The following is a 19,566-nucleotide window of genomic DNA, read 5'->3' as shown; positions in this document are numbered from 1 at the left end:
CTATTATGTGGTCTGTCTTTTTACTTTCTTTTTTCTGTGCGTGCATGCATATGTGTGTGCATGATCTCGTATGCAGGCATGCTCGTGCATGCTCAGTTTCATCCTTAGGAATGCCATTCATCACTTCTGATGCAGGGGCTCTCACTGTGCAGAGTTTACCAACTAGGCCAGACTGACTGGCTAGCAAGCCCCAGGGATCCACTTTCCTGAACCCACACAAGGATTACAAACACAGGCGACCTCATCTGGATTTTAATGTGGATTTTGGGGATTGAACTCAGGTTCCTGTGCTTGCAAGGAAAGCATTTTACCAGTTGAGACATCCCCCTGGCCTCATCACTTTCTTAATGGTATTATTTGAAGTGTCAGGGTTTTCCGTTTTGATGTAATTCAGCCTATTTTTTATGAACCAGGAGAATATTTGATCAGCATACATTCCAATATGTGTGTGTATATATGTGTGATGTGTGTGTGTATGTGTTTGTGTGTATATGTATGATGGATGTGTGTGTGTGTGATGGATGTGTGTGTGTGTGTGTGTAGAGAATGCCCATGAGTGCCTGTGCAGAGGTCAGAAGTGTGTGTGTATGTAGAGAATGCCCGTGAGTGTGTGTGCAGAGGTCAGAAGTGTGTGTGTGTATGTAGAGAATGCCCATGAGTGTGTGTGCAGAGGTCAGAAGTGTGTGTGTGTGTGTGTGTGTGTACAGAGAATGCCCATGAGTGTGTGTGCAGAGGTCAGAAGTGTGTGTGTGTATGTAGAGAATGCCCATGAGTGTGTGTGCAGAGGTCAGAAGTGTGTGTGTGTGTGTGTGTGTGTGTGCCGAGAATGCCCATGAGTGCGTGTGCAGAGGTCAGAACTGTGTGTGTGTATGTAGAGAATGCCCGTGAGTGTGTGTACAGAGGTCAGAAGTGTGTGTGTGTGTGTGTGTGTGTGTGTACAGAGAATGCCCGTGAGTGTGTGTACAGAGGTCAGAAGTGTGTGTGTGTGTGTGTGTGCGCCGAGAATGCCCATGAGTGCCTGTGCAGAGGTCAGAAGTGTGTGTGTGTGTGTATGTAGAGAATGCCCGTGAGTCTGTGTACAGAGGTCAGAAGTGTGTGTGTGTGTGTGTGTGTGTGTGTGTGTAGAGAATGCCCATGAGTGCCTGTGCAGAGGTCAGAAGAGTTGCTTTTCCTGCTCTGTCCTTTCTGCCTCATTCTCCTGAGATAAGGTCTCTCCCTTCACATGGCGTTTGCAGCTTTTAGGTCAGGCTGACTGCCAGCAAACTCCAGAGCACCTCCTGTCCCTGCCCTGTCCCTCAGCATTGGACTCACAGGCAAAGTGGCCACTCCTGGCCAGAGATCCAACCCTCATACTTGCTAACCCCAAATTGTCATTTTATAGATGAGGGCTCTGAGGGCCAGAGAGCCTGAATTAGTCGGGCAGGGATGCTATGGTCTCCGGGTGTGAACCTGGCTTCTGGTTCTCCACCTTCCAGTTTGTTGTGTAGCTCCTTCTGAATGAAAATGCTCTCTTTTGGTGGGAGGAAGGGCTTATGAGGCTGAAGCTCACAAAACTTAAAAGCCTTAGATTATAGGATTCCCATGGTCCCACCCCACGGTTATAAGAGCTAGGGCGGGGAGACTCCCGGGGTGCTGCCTGCTAGGGAGGCTGCCTTCATGGCTTGTCCTCTAGCTGGTTGTGCTCTCTGCGGTGCACTTGTCTGTGAGTGGCCCATGCTCCCGACGTCACCCCAGTCAATCCGTTGGTTCATTAAACTAGACCTTGAGGGAATCATTTCTTTGATCTGTTGTTGATGCCTTGTCTTGGCTGAACTGACCTCGCTCACATCTTTCCAGGAAAAGTCACACACTACTATTTGGGTTTGGTTTTAAATTATGTTTGGGAGGCGTCCAGCGGAGGGCACAGCATCCGGTACTAATGCTCACGGCTGTAGGCATGGGACATTGCTGATTGCTCTCTGATAAAAATAGCTGTGACTGGGCCTGTGAGGACTTCAGGAGTGGGTCAGGGGAGAAGAAAAGCTCCGCTAAGTCACTGTGGACTGTGTAACCGGTTCTGTAGATCTCGCTATAACCGTACAAGCAGCCACAGACACTTGACGGCAGCAGGGGCGAGAGCTGGTGCCATCGTTGCATTTTCCAGTCTCCCAGCATCCTTCAGCTTTTTGTGCTTCGTTTCCCCCAGGCAGATGTTGGAAAGTGGTTTCCCAGGCAAGGACTTTATTTTCTAGACCCTGGTCCCAGATGGGTCAGTGGGACTGAGTGGAAGGGTTTTATTGGTAGTTCCATGTCAGTCCCCGGACTATTCTCACTCGATCCTCCATGCTTTCTCTCCTTGTTTGTCAACAACTCCTTGGTGCCCATGGGATCCTTGAAGGAAAGTGTCAAAGGTAGCAAGGGGTCCGCGTCAGTCTAGATGCTAGTGACAATGTCACCAACTGAGCTGTGAACAAGAACTAAGCCGTGGCCATGTTAGCCATTAAGATTATGGCGTTTATATATTATAATCACATCTCCCTTCGCCAGTGCATCAGTGACATCTAACCTGAATTATGAAATATCATACTACTTCTAAAGGCTGAGCCAAAGCTTATTGAGGAGGGCAGGAGGACATCATGAAGTCCAAGGCCCCAGTGTGTGTTAGTGTTCAAGCAGTCAGACTTAGGTTCCAGGTGTGGTGTGAAACACTGATGCCTCCCTCTCCCCACAAAACACCCTGGCAACAGGAAGTTAAAGTAGTCATATTTTATTTCTTACAAAACATTGCCTCAGAATAAAAACAACCTCATGGACTCAACCTCCCTTCGATCACCAGGTTTGCATAAACCGCACTCTGATGTGGGTTTTAACACCTGTTAGAATCCCTGCACAGAGACACAGCTTTCCCCAGAGGTGCTCCTGCGCTCATTTCGGTAGTTTCCAGATGAGTAAAATTAAGGCTTCTTTCTATTTCTTCCCAAAGTATAATCTATTAGACAACATTTACTACTCGAAAAAGAACCCTAGAATGTTTTCCTGAATAATAATTAGGAAAGAGACGTTCCTAACGTTGGTTGTTGGAGGGTACCATTTCCACAGCTGGCTCACAGGGCCACGGGAAGAATTAATGAGCCAGTCAAAGGGAAACGCTCCACTCCTTCCAGATGCAATGCTCCCTGCTCTCACAGGGGCTTCCCCGGTGTTTAGAAGAAAGTGGTACCAAGGTGCTTGGTTTATTCTTATGTTTCAGGGTGCAGTTTGCAAGTGTTTGCATAAACCCCCCCCCAGGCTGCTGGATACCATTTACTGTCCAGTGTGGGCAGAGGCAGAGACTTCCAAACCTGAGTGACGGAGTGAGGGGGACAGGGCCATGGAAGTGCTGGTCGGCTCCGCTCCTTCCAGCCCAGGATGCAGAAATACCAAGCATTATCACCTAAGGCTGGGTCAGTGTGGTGGGAGTGGTCCTTAGACCTAGGAAGAAACCCGGAGAAGCAGAACAGGGAGGCAGGGCACTGCAGGCCACCGTGGTGAGCCTGGACTGCAGAGCCTAGTCACAGCCCTCCTCACTACAAGCCTGAGCAGGATTTGACATTCAGCAGACCTGGGTCTAAGCCCATTTCTGTTGTGTTTATCTGGATGGGTGTGGGGGTTTCTCTAATCCTCCTGGTGACACCAGGGTCTAAAAACTGACAAGGGAAGGGCATTTCCTTCGCTCTAAATGTTCCGGTTGTTTGGGCCTTATACTAGGATAACGTATCCTAGCACTGCTTCTGTTTGGAATGTTTCTCACCCTCTCTCCAATGGATAGAGTTTAAGAAAAGGGCACAAAGAATCCTAAAATTGAACTTTTCACTGTCTCAGAACAGCGGATTTCCTTGGGCGGGACCCCCCTTGGGGACAGAGTGGCTGGCGAAGGGAGGGTGTGGAAAGTAGGTTAGTGGAAGGAACCAGCAGGGTGCACACTTGGCCATGGGAGCTGCCTGGAGGAGGCTTTCTTCCTCTCCTTCTCAGAGACACACCATTATCACTTTGGGTTGCTTCGTTTGTACCTCGAAACATCAAAGTCCTCCTGTGTCCTCCTTTTGGCCATCCTAGGGATCTACCTGGTTTGCCTTTACTTCCCCAGATGTCAAGCTGGCCTATTGTTCTCAGAAAGGAAGCCACTGTCTATGACCTGCAAGGCATAGCCTGTAGCCTGAGTCTGTGTGCATGCAGGACACCTGAGTACAGCACTTGAAGATGCTGGTGGGCCCAGAACATGCTGGCTGCAGATGCTGGGTGGTCAACAGCCTTGGTACCCAGTGCTCACCCCTGGCCTTCAGGCAGAAGCTGTCAGCTCTCCTTGTCCTGCATGAGAATGAAGGGCCTTGAGTGAGTCCGCCCTTCTTGGGGCTGAGTGTTAGGAAGGGCAAGGCTACAGAAGGAATCCTGGTCTTGGGAGGCCCAGGTCTTGGGAGGCCCAGGTCTTGGGAGGCCCAGGTCTTTGTCTCTCAGTTGCTTGAGTCTGGTGTTTTGAAGCCTCTCTCTAGCTAGAGATAATACTAATATCCCACAGTGGCAGCTTTTTGCAGGGCATTAGAAAAATGGGGACTTTCTCTCCCAATAACAATGAGAATTTATTCTGAGGCTTTGTGATAAGAAATGAGAAAGAAAATCATTCCTAGAGGCAAGAGGAGCAGAAAACCATCTCAACAAAAGGCACAGACTTCTCATTATGCATGATCTTTCAATACACATTTCCACAAGCCCATTCTTCGGTTTAAAAAGAAGGGCTCTTAAGTCTCCCATAATCTCTGCTGTCTCTTGCTTGAGGAAGGAAAACTGACCCAGAGAAACTGCTGGAGAATTGCTTTACTTTCTTCTCCAGCAGCCTCACCCTGTTGCAGTCCTGCTGCATGTCGTGATGCTGTGTTTACCGGAGACCAACCATCAGGGGTGGCAGTGAATGAGAAAGGCAGAGTCCCTCTGAAGAGCAATGTCACTGCTTTAATAACTGTCTCTCCCACCTCTCCCCAGGGCATCAAGACAGATGTCCTGAGTAGCAATGCTATGGAGTGTGATGTTCTAGTGAGTGTCTTGGTGACCTCTGGGTAAATACAAATGCTCCTTCCAGGAGAGAGTTGTGAAGACAGAGCCTCAAGGCTCTGGAGACAAGTTTCAGTGCATCCCTCTTCCCCCTTTATTAGTTCAAAAACAAACAAAACTTCAACCTCTTGGGTGCGGCATTTAATTCACAGAGAAAGACAAAAGCAGCAAGAATGACCTACATTCTGCAAGGCTTAGTGAAGAATCAACACCTATTTACAGAAAATGTGTTTGCATGGGGCTCTGGAAGTCTTGGCTATCCTAGGGAAGCAGAGTTACCAGATGAGGGGTGAGTCTGTGACATGAAAAGCCACTGAGCTTGGTGACTAAGTAGGCAGGTTCTGGACTATTCCTCAAACAACCCCATTCCACTGGGTGCTACTGGACAGTGTAAGGACCCTTCCTATGCCTCACAGGTGCATGGTGGTGACAAGAGTAGCTCTATCATGAAGCTTCTATACATAAAAGCAAACTAGCCCAGGGCCTGGCACTGGGGCCTCTGGTTACCTTGCTGTATCAAGGGCCCTGTGGTTGCCCCCAACACGTACTTAGAAAAGATCTTGATGTGTGTTCAGGACAACCCATCTGTTTGCCCCTTTCCTTTCCACACTTTCTGACTTTGGCCCATGGTTTCTCTCTTCCTTTCCCTCCTTCCCTCCTCAGGTGTCAGCACTTCTCTGTGAGCTGGAGCTTCTAGGGATGGTGCGGGGAGGGAAGCTCCCTGGGAGGCTTGCTGGGTAAGCCGTTTCATGGCCAGCACCTCCAGATGCTTCCAAGATGACCACTGACGGGCCCAGCCCATCCTCAGTCTTCTGATCTTGCTTTCCCTATAATGTACCTGTTGTATGATGCTCCTCCTGCACTGAAAATAAGCCCATCAAAATCCGATCCCACTATCTCCCTTATAGGTAGACTGAGATAGGCAGCCCCCTCTCTCAAACTCCCAGTTCTCCAAGCTGAAGACCTTCAGGCACCTTGTTTGTCTGACCTTCCTCTTGTCTCTCACTTTGCTAACTGGACCAAACCCTTATTCCTCAGGCATCTTAGGCACGCCCCTGCCGCTTCCCTCGGTGACTGGCATCAGCTTCTTCCCAGGCCTGTCTGCTCACATCAAAGCTTTGTCGCTGACTTCTCTGGAACCCAGGAGAGTGTCAAGGATCCCCTTCCTCCTTAAAAGCAGGTCAGTCTTTTATCCTGAGGTCAGTCATGTCCATAGAGAGTGACTGAAACTAAGCTTGTTTCCCTACCCTGTAGCCAAATGCAAGTCCTGGCCGCAGACTTAAGTTCATCTTCCTGTCTGCCCAACTCAGAAGCCTTCCACCTATCATTTCCAGTTTTGCTACCAGGCCAATTCCCTGTTCTTCAATGGAGCTAACTGAAAACTTTGTACCATGCCTAAGTACATGACCCGGGGTATGATGGATCTGGTCATCTGTAATGACCAGATGGGATTTCTCCTTAGTAAATGCCACCAAGACTCAGCTATGTGCAAACAGGCAGAACGATTTGGCTATGTTTACAATGACTTTGATTCATGCTTTCTTCTTCTAAATGATTTTGGCCAACAAACAACAAAGGGCTTACTGTCTTGGGTCTTTGAAAACCTTACTGTTTGAGGGAAAGGTCTCAATTGCTTTATGAAGTTGGTGTGTGTGTGTGTGTGTGTGTGTGTGTGTGTGTGTACTTGACGTTGACATGTGCTTTTTCTTTGTACTACAATGTTCTCCCTCCTGGCAACATGAAGAATGATGATTTCTTTTTGTGGAGCCTAATACATTGGTCTCCACTCAATGAATATTGTTACCTGACTCCCACTCCAAGCCTGAGGGACTCTAGATTCACAGAGGAATAGAACCTTACAGACTTTGGAGTATGACTGTAATTCTACTTGTGAAGCACCCGCTTCCCAGAGGAATAGCTAGTGATGGATGCCACTGTCAGAAACCCAGATGCACATACTCATACATCAGCCAGGAAATTATATAAACAGCTCGCCCAGCAGGCCGGAGCTGACTCACCCATCTGCTCCCCATGGGAAGAGAGGTGTCAGGAAACCCAAGGCAGCAGCAGGAAACAGACAAAGGAGGAGCTAGAGGATTGGATTTGCAGCCCCCTTGCCTTTTCCTTCATCATCCCTGCTGAGGGCAGCGGCAGCCGCAGGCTAGGGCTTGGGACTTGCAGTTACATTGCTGTGTGATCAGGATTACAGACAGCTGTTTGGAAACACTGCTCTGGAAGCATTCTGCCAGCCTGTTTGCAAGGTGTGCGTAAAGAGATACACACACACCTTTATCTTAGTATAGGAACAGAGCATGTCTACACTTTCCTTAGGAATGGATGCCACCTACCTAGGCTAAGCTCACACTATGACGTTTAGTCTCTTTGGAGAGAAGTCTATGTTGACTCCAGCAGGATGGGAGTAGAGGCTGAGGAATAAGGATGCTACAAGGGTGAAGAGCAGAGAGCAGTTCAGCAGGCCCACCAGTAGCTCACAAGCGGAGGGTGGTTTATCGATAACGGCAGGCCAAAGCATTGACATTCTTGACCACATAAAAGCCCATGGTGACTGGAGGGATGACCAATGTCCGGCCAGCTCGCAGGGGGCGGGGCTTCAGTTCTGGAAGGGTCCCATCATCCACCATCATTAAGGGCTGGCCATTGAGCTGCACTGACCTACAGCAGGGGAAATAGAGAATCCATTATCACATACTTGCATCTTTCATTAATTTCTTTGATAAGTTGACATGCAACTTGTTTAGAGTTCTGAAAAGGACAAAGGCAAGTCAACAGCTCCAATGTTTCAAGTCTGAGTAAGTTTCATACTTAATAGATGCTTCCACTGTAGCAACACAACAAAGTAGGTGGTAATGTGGTCATTTGTGACCACAACTCACCTCCCCTGCTCATTTTTATTCTTTCTGTATAACTGAACAGTTGCAGCTCATAGAAAGGGGACCACATTCATAGAAAACCGAGAAAAGACAAACATCTAGGCTGAATGGGAGGGAAACATCACTGGCTTAAGGAACAGAATCCCAGTAGCTCCCATGCATTCCTGACACTTGTGTCCTAGGTAGAAGTACAGGTTTATGGGTCAGTAGAAAAATCCAAAACAGGTTGCCATCTGAAAATAAGGTTGCAAGTCACTTTCAGAAAATCAATCAGCCTTGCATAGTGACAGCTGTCTTTGGTCCTTGTTCAACCTTCATGGTGACAATGCTGAATGATGTCATTTGAACTTTAAGGAGATCAAAACATTGTCAAGTGATATAGAGACCTCTTCTTGCTGTTCCTTCTGCATTACAAATGACCAACAAGTTTAGAGAGAGACAATTCGAGCCATGCCTGACAGAGCAGTGGATTCCCAGAGATAAACGTGCTGTAAATTGCTTCCAATGAAGAGCGGTCCCACATGGCAGACTTGGGCTGAGTAGCTCTATCAGAACAGAGGGAACAGCCCGCTCTCTTGCTGGAATGACTGAGGGGTGAATGAGCAAGCAGAGACTCCTGGTTGAACAGTCAAGCCTTTGAATGGTGTGGGGGTGGGAGAACGGACCCAAAGGTCCATTCATCAAGCATATTAAGAAGGGTTTGATTCCAAATGTCAGGATGCCTTTGTTTTCTCACTGTAAAGACAGTTTACTTATTGGAGTGGCAAGCCAGGTAAAGCAGGGTGAGGATCCAGACACAAAAGAAGTCTCAGACAGGTTGTATCTTTGTAGTCTATCTTCTTATTTTATTTCAAGTGGTGTGAGTATCCCCAACCAGATGTCCAATAACATAAATTAACTTTCTAAAGCATGTGTGAATGCCTATCACCTCTCTGCTTGCAAACCACAGTGCTCTCTCTTACACGTAGAATCAGGTTGCAAGGAATCAGGTAATCATTAGATGCAGACGCTGCTGGAGTACTGATGCTGCTGGGGTACTGATGCCTTTGGGTTCTGGGAAGTGCAGAACAAAGTGTGATAAGTGATGTTCAACCATCTGGATTACTAACAAGTAGCTGTTCTGGAACAGCCCTTCCTCCTTGTGGGTTGCAGGGAGCATGGACAGGACCCTGGACTGAAATCTTGACTTTCAGGAACTGGGTCACTAACTCAGGACTTCGTCACTGTGGACTGCACCTCTGCTCCTGGCCATTCTAGGCTTCTCTGCGGAACTGACTTTCTCATAGCCTTTCTGCAGAGCCCTCCTCCGCCGTGGCTCCCACCACTGTTTCCTCTCTCTTTGGTTCCCTTCCATCTGGTTGCTGTTTCTTGTTGATGGGAACCTTCCCCTTCATACCTGTCACTCAGACCCAGGGTTCCATGCTTTGGTCCTGGACTCTGCTTAGGCCATGTGCTCCTTTTAGGGTGTGTCTCCCACACCCATGACTTTAGCTGCTATTCCTATGTCCTTGCTTCCTGAGGCTGTTATCTCTGCTTCAGGCCCTTCTCCTGGACTTGTATGTGTACTTAGCAGCCCACAGAAGATTCCAAGTCACGTGGTCCAGTTCTAGCTCTGTCTGTATCTGCTTTTAAAAGCACCTGTGACAGCACTGCCACTTACCCAGTCACACGAGCTAGAAAGCCGGGGTCTCCCGAGACTTCTACCCCAACCCCCACAGTCAGGGTCACAAAGTCACACCCATTCTGTCTTTAATGTTTGCCAAGTCTGCTGATTTTAGCCTTCATCCCTACCTCTGTGGTTCAATACCTGCCTCCTAGCCTGTCTCTGTGCCACCTCCTTACAGATGATCTGTTGTCATGGCACTGCCTGGCACCTTCCATCTCTCCCCTGTGATGGTGACTCCAGTGACTTCTCCAGTCTCAGTCCCATGCTCTCTATGCTTCAGTCCAGCTGTAGTCCCCAGGGGCAGGTGTGTGTGTGTGTGTGTGTATGTGTGTGTGTGTGTGTGTGTGTATGTGTGTGTAAGCCATCAGCACATACATATGCAAAGATGGTTTTAAAATTTAAAAACTACCTTGCACATAGATAGAACAAGTTTCTTCAAAGGAAAATATTAAACAGATGTACAGTAGGATTAAAATATTTCAGGGATGTGATTGTGATTAGTAAAACACAGGTTCACTTAAAGCTGTCGTAAAGCTCTTCCTGTGAGTGACCTGAGGTGACCTGTGAAGATGGCTCGTTACTCTCTTGACCCTGAAAACCCTGCAAAACCATGCAAGTCAAGATGTTCAAGTCTTTGGGTTCACTTTAAGAATACCCGTGAAACTGCCCAGGCCATCAAGGGTATGCATATCCAAAAAGGCACCCAATACCTGAAAGATGTCACTTTGAAGAAGCAATGTGTGCCATTCCGGTGGTACAATGGTGGAGTTGGCAGATGCACCCAGGCCAAACAGTGGGGCTGGACACAGGGTCGGTGGCCAAAAAAGAGTGCTGAGTTTTTTGCTGCACATGCTTAAAAATGCAGAGACTAATGCTGAGCTTAAGGGTCTAGACGTAGATTCTCTGGCCATTGAACACATCCAGGTGAAGAAAACACCTAAAACGCGCCTACGAACTTAGATTAACCCGTACATTAGCTCCCCCTGCCATACTGAGATGATCCTCACTGAAAAGGAACAGATTGTTCCAAAGCCAGAAAAGCAGGTTGCACAGAAGAAAAAGATCTCAGAAGAAACTGAAGAAACAAAAACTTATGGCACGGGAATAAATTCAGCATAAAATAAATGCAGATAAAAGTAAATGTCTTCTGGTCTTGTATACAAGCATTGTTTCAGATCGCCTGTCAATCAGCCCTGTTGGGAGGGCTGCATATAACACTGGAAAGGCTTATTAAAGTGATATGGCAGTGTGGCAGACTGATGCTTTATTGAATTAGCGTTTCCTGGGGAACTGTTGTGTAAAAGACTAGGTGTAAGATCTTGGGTATATGATAAGTCTGCCTTTAGGGGGACAGAATTCATTACAATTGATCCTAATTAAGCCATAGTATTCTTAAAAATATTTTTGTGAGTGATTTGTTAGGGCAATATCCAAATGTCAAGCTATAGAAGTATTGTGAATTTTTTAAAGGAAGTTTTTAAAGTTATGTGTGTCAGTATTCCTCTTAGACATGTTTAACATCTTACTGATTTGGAAGGGGACCATGTCATTAAACTCTTCTGCCATCAGTGACATGGTGATCAGCTGTTTCAGTGACTTTTCCTGGCCTCTGAGGGCAGCCCAAGCAGGTGTGGCCACATGGTTTGTTTGTGTTTCCCCTGAGGCTGGAGAGAAGGGGTCAGCAGGAAAGACTGCACACTGTTCCTGCAGAGGCCCCAGATGGCTCTAACTCAAGCACTAGGACCTCTGATACCCTCTCCTTTCCTCTGGCGTGTATACACACGGGAGACAAATCTAAAGTTTTATGACTGACATTACAGGGAGTGTAAGGTATCTGGTATTGGCCTCCCATGCAGCTAGACTTGACTTAAATCTGTTGGAAATAGAAACTTAAGTCATATATTTGATGACAAACTTGGATTGGTTGCCTGTCTATACACATTTGTCTCCTGTGCACTCTTCATTAAAAAATCCACTTAGTATGGAAAAAGAAACTGTGTAAAATTATTATTTTGTGGGGAAAGACATTTTTACTGTTTTTTTAAAAAGATAACTGAAAATTTTAAGTTTTTTTAATTTATGTAACTGTATCTATATCTACGCTGTGTATGTGGGGGCTGCTCACAGAGGCTATAAGCGTCAGTGGAGTTGAAGTTATATCTGGCTGTAGGCTGCCTGACTTGGGTGCTAGGAACCAAACCTGGTCCTCTGGAAGAGCAGTAAGCATTATTAAATAGCGAGCCATCTCTGCAGCTCAGGAGAGAGCCCTTTATGACAAAGCTCGAGAAGGGAAGGCCTTTGTTCGCATTTTCAAGGATCGCCGCACTTGAAGATGCTGAGCATCTTCGCTCCGTGCAAATGAAGTGGCTTGTCCTGGTCCTTTGGGGAGATGATGCCTCTACTTAGCAGGCAGCCTCCAGTTCTGCACTCTCAGCTGAGCTGCAGGAGTCTTGCGGTCTGCTTTGGTGTTGGTTGCTCCGGGCAACCTTCCCTAAGTCTTGGGGTGGGCTCTCTTAGAATCTGCCCTCCTTTCTCTGTGGTATAAGGATCTGCTGCATTGTCACCTTGTCCCTCACTGGGCTGTGAAAACACAGTACACAAAGGCATGAGGCAGGGAGTAAACAGCTTTGGAATAAGTGAATGGTCTTTGAGCACCTTTGCATAATTTCCAGGCTTCCTCCATTAGTTTTTCTGCTCTTGAGAGGCCCCTTGGATGTTTGCAGAGTGCCTCTGCAGATTCTATTAACTAGCAATTACTCTGCCCCTCAGTGGAGATGTTAGATAAGATCTGAATTATCACTGATTCTCAGTCACTCCCCAGACACCTTATTCCCACCTGACAGGAGGCCACTGATCATTGTTGGTGTTTTTCATCTAAAAGAAAGAGAGAGAGAGAGAGAGAGAGAGAGAGAGAGAGAGAGAGAGAGAGAGAGAGAGAGAGAGAGAGATCTATAAGGCCATCTCTTAGCTAGGCTGGCATGAGTTACTTCTGTGAGTAAGGCTGTCTGAGACCTTGAGTCCCCACTTGTCCTTATCTTTGAATCCCTTCATTTAAAGAGGGGCAGCATGCTTTATCACACTTCTGTCCTCTTCCTTCTGCAGAAACATCACGGATTGCGGAATACTTCCGTGTAAAAGGCAGGGTTCACAGGTCTGGTTTGCCTGGATGATTCAGTCCAGGCGTTCAGCAGCCTCGTGTTCCACGGGAGCAAATCAAAGTTTAGAGGGTCTAAAACTTTTCGGAGTCACCCAGCCAGTAAAAGGCAGGCCCGATGCTTGCAGGGATTCCCTTAACTGTAGTCTTCCCTGGCCTTCTTGACACAGCTGCTAAAGGGCCCTGTACAATAGCAAAGCTTTGTTATTTTGAAACTTCACCATTGAGACAAGGTCATAGAGGGTAAGTGGCCGCGGCAGGGTCACAGAACTAATAAGCAGGTAAGCTCGGCCGGGCGCTGGCCTTTTGACCACCTCTTTCTATCTCGTGTTGTCTGTCCCCGTTTCAGGAGACACTCAAAAAGGTCACGTTTTTTCTTTTCTTTAAAAGCCTTTCTTATCGTGTTTTCATCATCTAGGAGGGCTCCTTCACTGGATCATGAATTTTCAACCAAATGCCAAATGCACCAGCCAAGGCTCTTCATTTCCCTGCTTCCCAGAACTGCCAAGGGTGTCTGAACTACCCAAATATTGGGATAACTGCATTTTATCGCCTTTTGTTTTTACAAAGATTGAGTTACTTTCCAATTTCTAAACTTGTTTTCTCAGTTTTGTGTGTTAATTGAAATGGGATTCAATGTGTCAATTCGGAGTCAAGCCCTCTGCCCTGCCAGCTCTCCATGGGAGCCTCTTGGCCCGGTCACTGCCCCCTCCATTACGTTTGCAATGTCTGGTCTTGTTATGGTTCTTAATCACCACGGGTATTTAAAGGGGTTTAATTTTTCTCAGGTCCCAGGATAGAACGTTTAATGAACACATAGTTTTGCAACCTCGAAGGCAATTTGTGTTCTCTCTCTCTCTCTCTCTCTCTCTCTCTCTCTCTCTCTCTCTCTCTCTCTCTCTCTCTCTCTGTGTGTGTGTGTGTGTGTAGGCTTTTGTGGGGTTGTTTGATCAGAAGCAGACTTGAGAGCTGGTGTCAGATTTTGACCAGAATTTTTTGGGGGACGGGAGCTTGAAGGAGAGATAAAAAACCTGCACAGCTTTGCCTCAGCCACTGAGAGTTATTTGCCTTCTCTGAGTTTAGGTTTCTCCAAAGGATGAGTGGCAGGCAGATAGGATGAACCCTAACTTTCCTCTGTCTTTGCTATTTGTGGGCCAGGCCACCCATACCTAATAAATAGCTGGCCTAAGGCAAAGTTCCGTGCCTGATTTAGAATGATACTGAGCAAACGGAAATCTGAGCATGATACTCCTGTCTAGATGTTCCGTGGCTCTTAGAACGTCATTTGAAGTCACCATAAACTGACCTTTACCAACACTGCTGGCTCCTTAGAGACTGAGTCTAACTTCGACCCAGTCTTGTTCCTCTCCGGGCCTCACCTTTCATTCCATGCTGCAGTTTCTCTGGTAAATTTTTCTAACATCAGGGTTCTGTCTTTATTGTTTCCTTTGCCTGGAACTTTGTCCACATTCTGCCCCCAGCTGCTGCTGTGTCTTCTTCTTTAAAGACTGATTTTTAATTCTAAGTGTGCATGGAGGGCCAGAAGTACTCATGGGGCCCAGAAGAGGGCACTCAATTCCCTGGAGCTAGAACTACAGGAGACTGGAAACCGTTCAATAAGGCTGCTGGGAATCAAACCTGGGTCCTCTGCAGGAACAGTACCTGCTCATAACCACCGACTTGTCTCTCCAGCTCCCTGACTCCTGTTCTCATTCAGATCAGGTACAAGGGCTCCTCAAAAGCATCCCACAATTCCCAGAGCTTCCTAGTCCTCAACTTGTATCACAATGTAGCTGCTTGCCCTCGCCCCAGATAGGAAGGGCGGTGACTGTCTCAGTCTTCATTATCTAAGCACGCACACAGCCAGTGGTCAATAAAAGAAATATTAAAAGTACAGTCAGAAGAACTTCAACTCAGATGAGAAAGACAACACTCCAGAAATTGAATTCAGTCTAGATCGCAGACATTAAATGTACAGGCATGGATAGGTCTTTTGGCTACTTTCGGCAGGTTTCTAGATTATAAATAAAGCGACTGAAAGCAAGGCAGGAGTAGGGACAGGAGACTGAACAAATAAGAATGTGTGTTAACGTGCACGTGCACTTCAAATACAGGTGCTGTCTCCTAGCTAGACACGAATTCCTTGTGATTACCTTTGAGCCACTAGGGGGCACTCTTGTCCTATACAATAAGCGAGTGGCGAGAAAGACAGCACCCCTGCTCCCAGGAAGCCAAACTTGTTCTCCGGTCCCTGCTGTCCTCACCCCATCTCCCCAAGGCCAGGATGTGTGTACCTTGTGCTTGGCGTGTCAAAGGAACAAATCGCAGTATCAATCAAATCCCAACCCAAACTGCACTGTGGCCCCCTTGGCACGGGTCCGGCCTGGAGTGGGGCCCAATATTAAGCAAAGGCTCAGGCAGGGCTGCAGTTCCTGCTGCGGTGCAGGCTTCCCAGCCACTGTGCCTAGGGAATCCCGCCGCCACTGCAGGTGCTGAGTCGCTGGCCGCAGCGCCAGGCTCTCCGGGGTTCCGGGTCCCCCGCCGCCCCGGGCCGCACCTGTTAGCGTGGTTTCCCGAGCTGGGCTGGGAAACTGGTGTGTGCAGCTGCCCTGCCCTCCTCCAGGTCAGGGCCAGGTTAGATCCTGGAGGGGTCCAGCCAGGCTTCGGAGCCACGGGGCTTCCTTTCCTTCCCGCTCCAGGAGAGGCAGAGAAAAGGAAGTTCCTTTCATGTGTCCCTGAGTAATGTGATCCCCTGAGGACTCCGTGAGCTTTTGACTCATCTGGAATTTGGGAGACCCTACCATTCTTTCTCTAGCCACAATCTAGCTTTCTCCATGGGCTCTGTCTGCTCCACTCCCTTCCTCATCCTCAGCAGTGCTTAGCTTTTCGCCTACCACAGTAGTTCAGAACGGGAGGGAGTTCCAATCAGCTCACTTCTCCAGGCACTCACAGCCGCTACACGAAGGGGACAGGAAGAGAGAGGAACCATGGGGAAGAGAGCGGCTAGTTTCCTTCCCCCCTAGGAGCCCCACTGCTGATGATCATCTGCCCTTCATTCTATGCTCTGAAGGGCAGGCATACCGAGGGTCTGAAGACCTTTATCACTCCGCCTCCCGCCCGTGCGCACTGCCCACTAGGACTGTTTCATAGGCACAGGGATCCTTGTAAGGGCATGATGGGCTTTTCTGCATGTAGTAGGTTCGCGGGGCATGATTTGATTACTGTTCCACCTAAATCTGTGTGATAATGGTCCAAGCCATAATAGGATTCTACCGTGCGCTTCCAAAGCCTTAAAATAACCGCACTTGGCAGACAAGCTGAGCACCTAGCTGAGAAACCTGGATTTGTGCTGATACTGCTAACTTTCAACAGATGAGGGCTCATCTGGGGGCAGTGTGAGAACAAAATCTGATTCTGCAACCATCTCAAAGCTCCATGTCATAGGCAGATCCCACTCAAACCGCGGGGCACAATAGAAACCAGATACAGAAACTACAGAGGCCTTGCCCCACAGTTGACTATGTCTTATTCCCACTGTAAAGACCAGTGCCACGATTACCGAGTGGCGATGAAGGGGTGCTATTCATAACTTCATAGTTCTGCGTGATGTACAAAGTCAACTGTAACAGACTTAGGCCTTGCCCACTAAGCCAGAAGTCACTACAGCATGCGAATGTGTGGCCAGCGACACCATAATAAACACACGATAAAGAAAACACAAACAGAAGGAAAATCAAATTTAGTCTGGGTTTCAACATCTTTTGTGTGTTCTGGTCCCAGTGTATCTCTGTGGCCTTTCTCTTCAACCCACAGGCAACCAATATTATAGTTCTGTGTGGGGAGATTGGCCACCTCCTGACAAAATGAGCCCTGAATGTGTGTACTTCCAAACCTCTGGAAGTTTATCTTGCGGCCTCAAATGGCCTTCCATGCCATTCAGGGTTTAGGCCTTTCCGGATCCCACCCCAGATTCCCTCTCTCCTTCCCTCAAGCTTCCAAGCGCCCGTGTTATTCCTAGTGTTCAGCTGACTGAGAGTTAACGCATCTTTTTTGGAGAGGGGGCGTCTTTCCCCAGCCCTACCTGTGTGAAGCAGGAAAAGGCAGTGCGTGACCAGAGCATTCCCGTGCAGTGGAGGGCAGGCAGTCCAGTTTCCCAAAGGTGCACATGAGATGTAGGCCACACTCGGAGCAGACTGGCTACTTTATAGTTATGGCTCCCTCGATACTTCTTGAAATCCATTACAGCAAGTAGATAAATATCTCAGTTTTATTGACTTCTGACAGTGCTCCCTATAATACCAGGTACTCTGTGTGACCCTCCACGGAAAAGATTAAGATGTTCCATGTGACCTTGCCTCTGTTCCAGAATCCATAGATGCCAAAGGGTAGTCACAGTGTGCAGTGACTCTAAGCCTCCTTGGCAGGAAGAAGCACGGAAGGGTGTGATTTTCAAAGTGACTGCTGGTGTTTGGCAGCCAGCCTACAGTTTTGTGCTGTGGGTTCCCTATGTGGAATGTGCCACCTCCTAGTGCATGGTGGCATGGGTTCAGGACACGGACCTAGCCTCAGGGATGAACTGGGGTAGAACTTGTCACATCCTTGAAGTGACATATTTCTATCACCAAGCCACAAAGAACACAAAGGCTGTCTCTTCTCAGTCTACAGAACTGCCTACATATTTAGCATCCCTCCCTTTAACTTTAGAACCAACTATTCAGAGCCACGCTGGCTGTGTCCAATGGGAAAGGAAAGAAATCCCTGCCTGAATAGAGAGTCCCCAAGGATGGGGACAGACCAGAGCCATGATGGACAGCTATGCAGAAAGCTTGCAGCTGTGGGAAGTGGGCTGGAAGAAAATACATTTTGGAGCTGAGAACAAATGGAAAACTCTCAGGAAACAACAGTGAAAACTGAGGATCTGCAAACATCTTGGTTTAAGATGTCAAGTCACTGTAAAATAGAAAATCATTTCATAATCCTATAATCTGCACATTACTAATCTGGGATTTAAAACAAAACAAACAATAAAGCTTGCAAACCAGCTCTCAGCCTTTTACTCAGGCATGGAAAATTCCCGGGGGCTCATGGCACGTTCACACCTTTGGCAAAATGGCTTGGGGCCTAGATGGGGAAATCAAAGTTGTGAATCATCCGGGATCCTGTCCCAGGGTTTATAGAAGGCCAGTGGTTCCCAACTTTGGTCACATATTTGAATCACCCAGGGAGTAAGCACTTCAGATTGAGCCCCAGCCCCGGGGATTTTGGGTTAATTGTTCTAGGGTGTGGTGTGGGCACTGGGCTTTGGAAGCCCACAGCTTGTTCAAAGCAAAGCCAGGACCAAGCAGCACCAGTGTCAGGAGGGATAGAGATGTTGGCAGCTGGGCGAGAGGGAGTTAAGAATCCCTGACTGTCACACTCTGAATTTACTTTGGATAAAAAGCCCCTTCTTTACCCTCTCGCCATGCCATATATGGAGGCCACATTTTTTTTTTAACCCAGAAGATGTGAAACTTTTAAAGGGAAACATTTCTGTGAATAGATTGAAGTGGACATTTCTGTCCTTTCACCAGAGCTGCTTCATCTAAACTCAGGCCTGCACACTGGCGACATGAATGTGCTCTTAGTACCGGGCGTTTGCGGGCTTAGCGGTGACCTCACTCTCTGGGAAGAAAGCTCTGAACACACTGTCTCTGCAGCTTCTCTGAAGTCCTGGCTTGCACCGCCAGCTCCTAGTGGACAAGCTTTGTTCAGGCAGAGGAAGAATCCGAGGGGGTGAAGAACAGCCAGCCCATTCAGCATCTTTACCGCCTTTTTAGATGTGTATGTGACGACTGGCGTAGACCATGCTGTATACACGTTGACAGCTCACCGGGCTCGGAAGCTCCTATGCTCAGATGCCTGAGTTTGCACTCTCTGAAGACCTTGAGGCTCCTCCTTTCTGTGGGTTTGAGGCCTGACTGTCTCAGATCCTGAGTATGGTCCTTCTTAACAAGCGCTTCTGCTTGTTCACATGCATTTGTATTCCTGCTTCCTGTGGGGTCCGCTTGCAGCACAGACTTGTTCCCGGTTAAGGTGTCATCTCCCTACTTACTCAGCCAGCTCATAAATGTCCCCAGGTAGCTTCCTTGCTATTTGGGGCTTCCAGCTAGCTTGCTTTTCCTCCTGAGGGTTCCAAATGACCTTTCAAAAGAAAGGGCTGCATCTTTCCCAACAGGAGCTTTCTCTCCAGGTAAAGGAGGTTCCATTCTAAACGTTACTTTTTTTTTTTTTAAGGTCTGATTTTCTCCTGATATTTAAAGGCTTACCCGAGGCCTGCTTGGGCTGGCAGGTTCTCCTACACACTTTCAGTCTAAGTATCACACTTTGCAGTTCCTTACCTGCTACTGCAGATAAACAGATTCCAATTTACAAATGGATTAAAGAAACGTATGTAAGTGCTCTGGCTGTATGACTCAGTGGTACAGCATGTGCCTATCATGCAGAAAATCATGAGTTCTATCATCAGTGCAGAGAATGAGAGCAAAAGTGGGGGGGGGGGGGAAGAGAGAGAGATTAGAAGGAGACAGCAGTGCATATTCATCTGATCTCAGGAATATAAATGCACACACATTTAAGTAATATAAGTGGAATGGAAAAAACAATAAGGAACAAGATGAAAAACAATACTTCATGTAAAAATAATACCTAAAAATGGAATATTTGGAAAATTAGTAAGCAAAACACTAGCAAATATGGTTTAATATATATAATAGATGTCAGAGGGGGAAATTAACTTATATTAGAGCAAAATT

At 47.5% G+C, this 19,566-nt stretch overlaps 1 protein-coding gene and 1 pseudogene across 2 annotated transcripts in view; one reads left to right on the top strand and one right to left on the bottom strand.

The window, feature by feature from the left end:
- Positions 1–2,730: 2,730 nt before the first annotated feature.
- Positions 2,731–19,566, bottom strand: part of Hpse2 (heparanase 2 (inactive)) — a 596,152-nt gene continuing 579,316 nt past the window's right edge. For both annotated transcript variants that reach the window (XM_005063570.4, XM_005063571.4), the window contains one exon: positions 2,731–7,737. In XM_005063570.4, coding sequence (XP_005063627.1) covers positions 7,572–7,737 — 166 coding nt within the window. In that variant the 3' untranslated portion in view covers positions 2,731–7,571. The remainder of the gene's footprint in view (positions 7,738–19,566) is intronic.
- LOC101840965 lies at positions 10,186–10,729 on the top strand (annotated as a pseudogene).

This window comes from Mesocricetus auratus, unplaced genomic scaffold (genome assembly GCF_017639785.1).
Source record: "Mesocricetus auratus isolate SY011 unplaced genomic scaffold, BCM_Maur_2.0 Super-Scaffold_4256, whole genome shotgun sequence".
Taxonomy (NCBI): Eukaryota; Metazoa; Chordata; class Mammalia; order Rodentia; family Cricetidae; genus Mesocricetus; species Mesocricetus auratus.
Note: the sequence above shows the minus strand (reverse complement) of the source record. Positions and strands in the feature narration are given on the sequence as shown.